This window comes from Panthera onca, chromosome A1, assembly GCF_046562875.1.
Source record: "Panthera onca isolate mPanOnc1 chromosome A1, mPanOnc1 haplotype 2, whole genome shotgun sequence".
Lineage (NCBI taxonomy): Eukaryota > Metazoa > Chordata > Mammalia > Carnivora > Felidae > Panthera > Panthera onca.
The window spans coordinates 231,587,952-231,596,703 of NC_138339.1; the positions used below are offsets into that span (position 1 = coordinate 231,587,952).

The 8,752-nt window shown below is 38.7% G+C and overlaps 1 protein-coding gene across 1 annotated transcript in view; it reads left to right on the forward strand.

The window, feature by feature from the left end:
- UBL3 (ubiquitin like 3) overlaps positions 1-7,031 on the forward strand; it is a 66,189-nt gene extending 59,158 nt beyond the window's left edge. The window contains exons 4-5 of the mRNA XM_060637449.3: positions 3,678-3,755; positions 4,077-7,031. Of these exons, the coding sequence (XP_060493432.1) occupies positions 3,678-3,755; positions 4,077-4,129 (131 nt within the window). The 3' untranslated portion in view covers positions 4,130-7,031. The remainder of the gene's footprint in view (positions 1-3,677; positions 3,756-4,076) is intronic.
- The last annotated feature ends 1,721 nt before the right edge of the window (positions 7,032-8,752 follow it).

Sequence of the window (8,752 nt, forward strand, 5' to 3'; positions counted from 1 at the left end):
ATAGTCAAGATGTAGAAGCAACCTGTGTTTATTGATGATACGCATTTCTGAAGAAAATGGGACACACACACACACACACACAGGAATATTAGCCAGCCATAAAAAAGAATGAAGTCTTGCCATTTACAACATGGAAATAAGTGAAATAAGTTAGAGAAAGACAAACACCACATGCTCTTTGATATGAGGATGATCGATAAATACAGAAACGAACAAACCAAGCTCACAGAACAGATTTGTGGTTGCCAGAGGGGGCAGGTAGGAGAAATCAGTGAACTGTGTGTGTGTGTGTGTGTGTGTGTGTGTGTGTGTGTGTGTGTGTCTTAGCTGAAATAAATTGAAGAATGAATGAGTGATATAAACTAAGCATTAAAATAAAATAAGTTATTAGAGGCTATTGATCTCTCGGCAAGTCCATTCATCTCCAGGTAGCTGACCCCCCAATCTTTTTTTTTGCCTGTAGATGGTTCTTTTCCAAGTATATATTACACATTTGAAACAAATAAGTAAAACTAAATAAATAAAATACAGCTTTTTTTTTTTTTTTTTTGGTTTTGTTGTTCTTTTTATAGATCTTTCACAAAGTTGCATGGACCAACTCCTTCATGAAGGATAGGCTATCTTTAGTCTTTACTTGATTGTCTCTGCTTCATATAAGCTCTTGTGATGTTGATTGAATTTAATATCTTAACTGCATGGATGAATCTTGAGACTCTGTTTCCGTTTGAGTATTGACGTATGTGAGAAATTTCCCTTACGTCTTTCATTATCTTTTTGTTGTGGCCCCAAAGTTTCAACTTTGTATTAAAGGAAGATCATGGGATTTGTGTTAAAATCAAACTCCTGATTCATTCCCATTAAAGTGTAAATTTTTACTAGTACTTCTTTGGAATTTGTGTTTGTATAATTAACAGATTGACTTGTTACTATTTTCCTTCTGTATTGCTGTCAATATTTTCAAAAACAAAATAAACGACTTCTGGTCTTAGTGATTTAGACAAATAACATGGAAGCATAAGCCAGACCTTTCAAGTTGATCAGTATACCTGGGTGTTTGATAAAGGTTGAATAATAACATTCAACTGTTTGTTTCTTGGTCACAATTGTTCTTTTTAGTCTCCGTGTGTTCTTGAGTGTGGATAATAAAGGAGACGGTACACAGGGCCGTAGTAACTGTCTTCAGATGTTTGAATGGCTTGTGTGGAGAAGGGCGTAGGCTAGGTTTGCATGGCTTGAGACTTGCTCTGGTTTAACCTCTGAATTAGACTTAGGACCAACAGCTGGAAATCAAGTGGACAGATTATTCAGTACAAAATTATGTGAACATGTCAGGCTGCCTAAAGAAGGGATATATCACTAAGGGAAAAGAGTGAAATCCTTGTTATTGGTTCCGTACAAGTAGTAGGTACAGCCATGGGTGGGGTTCAGGCACTTTGTGGGTGGTTAAACCAGGAGACTTGGTGCTTCTAGTAATTTTTTTGTTACCAAGTTTCCTTAAAACATAGCCCTGAATGTCCTTTTTTGAGATACAACCTTTTAGTTGCATAGAATTTCAGTCTACCAAAGAAATGGTATGATAACTGTCTTATTAAGGATAAAGAAGGATAAAAGAAAATAAGATCAGCTACAAGTTTGACATCCAATACATTCCAGATCATTGTTTCCCAAAATGTGCCGGAGACTCTGGCATAAGAATCAGCTGGAATACTTATTTTGAAAAATGCAGATTTCTGCATGCTGGCTAGTTGGAGGAAAGCTCTCTCTCTCTCTCGCAGTCTCTTTCCCTCCCTCCCTCTCTTTCTCTCTCTCTCCCTCTCTCTTTTTCCTCTCCCCCTCCCCATCTCCCAGTCTACAACTGGAATAATTGAATTCCTGGGTGATTTTTATGTAAGGTTGAAAACTGTTGTGGATATTGTACGGTGTCACAGTAGAAAGCAGAGGCATCCGCAGAGAAGGAAAGAGAAAGCCTCTTACATTCTTGTATCCCTCTTCCCTTTACCTTCTTTGATACTGTTAGCATCAATATCTACTATTTCTAGTTAAAATTCAAATGCAGAAGAAAAATAATAATCCCCATCAAATGTGTAGCTTCAAATGGTAAACCTTTACCCAGCAGCTTCCCAGGCCTGAGCAGCGTCTCCATTCACTTACCTGTTTTCTGAGATTCGTTGCTTTCTCAAACTGATGATGACCAGAACAGGGTGGTGTTTACCGCCTGCTTTCTTTGTTCCGAGCCCCGTAAGCACTTTCCTTGGATTACTTCATTTAATCGATACAGCTGGAAGGGGCAGGTGACAGAATTGCCATCTCCAATTTGGGCACGGGAAACTGAGGCCTGGGAGCAGGTGACTGACTTGCTCGTGACTCGTCTCCTGTTGGCAAGTCGCAGAGATGTGATTTTCAACCCAGATCTGGCTTACTAGATAGAGTCCAGAAATGGAAGGGGAGTGATATGCAGCTTTAAGTGCAGTCAGGTTTTCCCAGTACACTTAATGAGACTTTTTATAATAGCAAATCTTATTTGCATTTTATTGTTAAATCAAACCTAGAGGATTCTCCGGAAAAGTCCCTCCTCTTCTTTCATCGTAGTGTGTATTTATGAGCCATCCTACTTCACTTGAACTTGAGAAGTCAAGAGAGTAGACCAAATAATGGCTGACCAACTTTAAGTAAGATGGAAACTCACCTTGGTTACGTTAAATATTAATAGCATTGAAGGTATTTAGTACTCTTCTTTAAATCTGCATGTTAACCATCATCCTATAGAGCAGGATTTCAGAAGCAGGTAACGGGAGGGCCACACTTGCCTGATTATAAACCTGCCTTAAGTTTGTAGTTAGTGAAGAGAATGTAGTTCTGGATGTCAGACCTGAAACATCCCGCCTGTGGCAATAACTTCCTAAGTTGTTTTATACTGGTTGCTTCTAATTTTATATACAGAATAACAAAGACATTCACCATGAAACTCAGTGTTTGTATTTGCTCAAGTGGTTTGTGGACATATGGGTGTGTGTTACATTATTCTACGTCTCAAACTTTTCATAATAAAACCGTTCTATTAGGAATGAGAAAAACCTTTTAAATTAAGACTTAATTAGAAAACAGTGATTATTAAGAATACCAAGACAGTGATTCTCTTAAAGTAACCTTTGAGAGAAAATTGTTTTCTAACTGAATTCTACAGGGTTGAGAATAAAGATTTAAAATTAAGTTTGTTGTTTCTTCTGTTTCGACACCACGGTGGTATGTTCAAGGCAGTAATTTTCTTAAGTGACTGCATATTTCACAGATAATTAGATTTAGAAACAAGTCTCTTTTAATCTAAACTTTTCCCTAATCTAGAAAAGGTAGTCTCGAAAAATTTTTTTAGTTTCTTTTCTCCTCTTGTCCCCTTTTCTCTTGTCCCTTTTCTTAAGCATTTTCTCTTGTCCCCTTTCTTAAGCATTACGGATATCTGTGTCAGACTAATGGCCATAGCTGGGCAGAATAATTTCTGAATTGTTTCTGAGAATATTGACCTAATCTCATTTTGTAAGACGTGCTCTAACTGGTAAGAAGTTCAGTCTGCTGAGGAAGTCCTGCAGAAAGCGATCGATTCTTTACGTGGTTTCAGTTCCGACTGGTGATTTCAGTCGGTCAGTATGTATGTCACAAACTACCTTCTGCTTTTCCCATAGCATTAAAACTTCCTTTTGGCAAAACAACGGTGATGCATTTGGTGGCCAGAGAGACATTGCCAGAGCCAAACTCTCAAGGTAAGCCGGGTACCGCAGAGGTTGTTACTCACTTGAGCCGTGGAGACAGGCACTCGAAATGGTTCTTGGTTTTTTTCTGAACCTTCTGAGGGAAAGGAAGTTTTCATTGTTTATGGACAGAGCTTGTTAAGCAAATAACCAGACATCCTGGAAACAGGCTATAATGAAAACAGGCTGTAATTATAATTACAGCTTTTTAATTAAAAAAAAAAAATTGCAGACATTAAAAACAAATTCTTACTATGTTTGGATGCCACCCCTTCCCCCCCAGCCCCTGATTCGAGCACTTTGGTAAGCAAGGCTTCTCTGCATTTTCTCTAGGTCAGAGGAATCGCGAAAAGACTGGAGAGAGTAATTGTTGCGTAATCCTGTAGACACCGTGTGCTGCGTGTGCTGTCATGTGGTCTATGTCTTTCACGCTGCTGGGACAGAAGAGACCCGACATTGCTTCGGAAACCCTTAGGAAGAGTCTGCCTGTAAATCCATGGACCTGAATGATCCCATGAACACTGTCATCTTTCCTCATCAAAGTAAAAAGAACCAAGAACATTTTTTCACCATGCGTTTTTATTTCTAGTATCTTCGTTTCTGTTGAGCAGTTTTAAGATCTATTGGTTTTTGGATGCTGTCAATCTCTAGGCGCACAGTTCGCAAGTTACCTTCCTAGCGGAAACCATTTTGCCGCCACAGAAATTTTCATCACCAGAACTAACAAATCAAGTGTTCCAAATATAGTTTGCACTAAAAAAGATTGACATTATTTTCTTCATCAGCAGATTTTACAACATGGTTTATGGTACCTTAAAAGTGCTCGGAAACACAATTCCGCACTGGAAAACACTCGGCAATTAATGAAGTTAATTAGTGGGCCCACTGGAGAGGGAAAAATGGAATAGAAATGGAAATGTTGGGTGAATTCTATCAAAGTCAGCCACGGTGGCTGCACTGGCACAGAGTACAAAACTGAGTGTGACTATTTTCATGGCAACAAACGAAAAAACAAAACGTGCCTGTTGTTTAAAGCACTCGGCGGAGAGCTGACGAAACGAATTGCTTTTCCTTTCACACCTGCACTCCTCAGTCCCGCGGTCACCGAGTGCTTGTCCACACAGCACAAAAGGGGTGCGAGTGCGCTTCCTAGCCTTAACGTGGGAGGGTCAGTTCCATTCTCGTAGACGTTCATTGCCGCACAGAGATAATAGAAAACCTCATTTACTTATCAATTTTATGTATTTGAAGATCAGCAAATTGGATTTTTCCAAAATTGCTCGTCTGTAACCGTCCAGTGTCACACTCACTCATTGGGGTTCAAATGAATTCTTAAAATTGAAATAATTCTCCATAGTGACCGATTTTGTTTCTTTATGTAGTTTGCATTTGGTATTAGTGCTTGCAATTGTATTAAAATCAAAAGCTGATTTTTAAGGCGTACTACATGATTTAGGAGGCCATTCTTTTGTTTTGTACCAATAATTTAAAAATTGATAATGCTAAAACCAATTTGCACAGCACTAAAGCATGAGCTAGTTTCATCTAAACCTGTAAAGATATAAAAGATTTTATATTTTTTCACTGGGAAGAAATTCTTCCTGGATGAAATTACAAATATGTGTAGAATATATTTAATAAAAAACTTATAAAATACCTAACTATAGAACTTAAATATAGATTGGCGTGTAGTATATAGAACAATATTCCATATAAATAACTTTAGCCTTTATGAGAACGAAGTTGCAGGCTGACATTGTGTTCTGTACTTTAAGTGTCCATGGCCCTTAAGAAGACTTTAAGTGTAAATGGTTTCCAGTGGTCAGCTTTGTCTAAAGGTAATCAGGTTGTTTTACTCATTATCAGTGCTTTGATGAAAAGGCTTTATATGCAGTAGATCTACGAAAATATTGTTCATACTGATCAGAATTAAATTTGTATAGAGCAGAGTTTTAAAATGAATGTAAATAGCACTAAACATTTTCTTTCTGCAACCTGTACTTAGAGATTCTTTCTGTAAACTAAAAATAAAATATCGTAGTGCATTTATTTCAGTGGTAATTTTCAAGGTCTTGATTAAGTTGATTGTTGTTTAAGCACCGTCTCATCCATGTTAAAATTGTGTTCTACTTTTATTTCTGAGTCTTTAAAAATTTTGTGTCATATTCCATTGTTAGTTTCAGGAGTATTCACAGTGTATCTTTGATATTTAACCTGGTTAATTTGTGCACAGAGCAACAATGGGTAGAATTATGCAGTCTCTGTTATCACTAAAATGTTGTATCCGGATGTTAAATATTTATATGCTTTGTTGACTAGCTCAAATGTGAATTCCGTTAGTGTTTGACTAAAGAAGAATCTGGTAGTTACTACATTGGGCAATTAAGCCATTTCTGGCTCTGTTCTTTTATAAAGCAAACTACTGGTGATTATTTTTAATACCTGTTTTAATTCTAATTGCTCTTCTGTTTTTCCAAAGTTAAAGACTATCAGTTCATTATGATTGAATTTGTATGATGGTTTAAAAAATACTCTCTATTGGTTTTCAATATATTTTTCTGTGTGTTCTCCTGTTACAAATTTCCCTTCTACAAGACCTCAATTTAAAGTTTGCAAAATGGATAAACTCGTTCATTAGTAGAGAAAGAATTGTGTCACTTAATTCCTAATAACATTGTTGTGCAAAATGAAAAAAAAAAAAAAATAGCAGTAAAATTATATACTGAAAACACCAAAAATTTAGATGCCTTAATAGTATATACACGAACATACTCAACTATCCCTCTTAAAATAGTTCCTTGGACTGCCTGATGATTACAATATGATTTATCATATCCAAGGCTACTATTGAAGATCCCTCTGCCAAAAATAACAGCTCACTTACCGAAAGGTAAAGGCTGCATAGATCTGGTAATGTAAATAAAGCCTGAATTATGGGCCTGTGACCCTGCCCAGTGCTTGGTATCTAACTCACCTCTTTCACCTAAATTATCCTAGACTCTGTTAAGTGTTCTGGACAAGGCGAAGCTTTTCTTCTTTATTAAAACCTCAGCATGTCTCCTTGATCTGAATTATTTGCTTTCTCTTCGAGATAGGTTGTATCTTCTCCTATCATGAAAAATATAGTATCTAACATCGTCAGTCACATTAAATGAGGTTTTCTCATAACAAACATTTATCCTTAGTTTTATGTCATCTGACCAATGTTGCAGAAATTTCTGTTAGCTGATTGTGGTAAACAATGTTTAATGTGAAAAGAAATTAAAACTTTCTTCATCTGTTGTAGAATATTTTCTTCTTTTAAATGGCTTCTGCTTGTAATTTTGGTGCATTTTCCTATTCTTCACTGCTTTTCTCTTTTTCTTCCCTTCGATTTATTTCCTTACGTCCTGCAGTAAAATCGCACCGCACCGGCCTTTACCAAAATCAAAGGGAAATGACTCCTCAAACTTCGGCTTGCCCTCACCCCATCCTTATTGGTAACTGTCACAGGCAAGCCTTCGGTTTTTTCCCCATAACGGCTTTGTAGTAGGCAGACAGCTGACAGTCGCTTCGTAGCCAGACAGCAGACAGGTGAGAGGAGGGCTTGAGGGGGGCGGATAACCTATCGTTCTGGCCGCCAGCCTCTCTCTAACCGCGGGCACCCCAGCCTGGTGGAGTGGGCGTCTTGGCCACGGCAGTGGGTGGCCACTGCGGCCCCCTCGGCTTCTCCCCCCACCCCCTGCCACCTAGTGCGCCTTCTTCCCAAGACCACAAGGCACGCGAAGCTCTTTTAGGGATTCGGCAAGAGGGGCGTGGCTCCTGGAAGAGTTCATGGGCAAGATTAAGTGAGAAACCCGTAATCCTTGGGGAGTAGAGTTTAAACCAGCACTAGAGTATGAAAACATTTTCCTTACTATTTGGTGGTCTTTGACAATGCTCTCAAATGTTTGTCCTTGAATACTATTTTGTTGTTGTTGTGGTTCTGCCTCTTTTTCAAGATCACAGCTTTCAAGAAATACAGTGTAGACATAGGACATCAACACTGGAGAAAAGGGAGTGTCAGTTTCTCCTAGGATTTCCACCAATAAAAAGAGGTAAACACACATTTCTTAAAATGCCTTTAGAAGGGATTTGTGTTTGAGTTGTGAGAATCTATCTGGGTTTAAAGAATAGTTACTACATATTCAAACATTACTACCTAATTTTTATTTTTTACATTTCTTGAGCTGTGTTTTGGCGTAAGAGAAGTCTACGGTGTACTGAGAGCAACTTTATTCAAATAATACACGGAGGGGACAATCTAGAGGGGAGTAGTGGCTGACCGGAAGTGGTCCTGGAACCTCGGGTTCCGCTGGGGGCTGCTTCTGGACTTCCCAGACGCTGCACACGACAATAAAACTTTGGGGGCTGTTTAGTTCACAGTTGTCTGCCCGATAAGATCGTTTTTCCAGTAGTCTGGAACCTGGCCGTCTCGGGTCCCCTGGTTCTCTGGGGGCATCGCTTCCTGGGTTCCATCAATCTGTGTGCCACTTTTTGCCCTCGTGCTTCTCAGAAGCACTTTTTAACAGTCCATTCGACTGGTCCTGAGTCCTCAGATTTCAGAATACCATGAGAATACCCGGACTTTGGAGTCAGGCCTGGCTTCAAGCTAGCGACTTGGAACAAGTTGTTTCATCTGTGGGCTTTGATCTTTTTTTTTTTTTTTTTCATATAGAATAAGAATAATACCTATTTTGTAGGGTCATAAGGTTATTTTAAAATAAATATCGAGAGCACTGTTTTGCCTAAGAACTTATCTGGCAAGCTGGCAAAGCTGTCAGAAGTCTTTATGGCAAAAATTAAATGCCAGGCATCAACAGGGACTCTACAAAAAGTAGCTTGCAAAAATGTCAGAAAGTATATGGAGACTTGTAAAAAGTTTTTTTTACCGTATATTTTTGAGAGAGAGCGTGAGCAGGGGAGGGGCAGAGAGAGAGGGAGACACAGAATCCGAAGCAGGCTCCAGGCTCCGAGCGGCCAGCACGGAG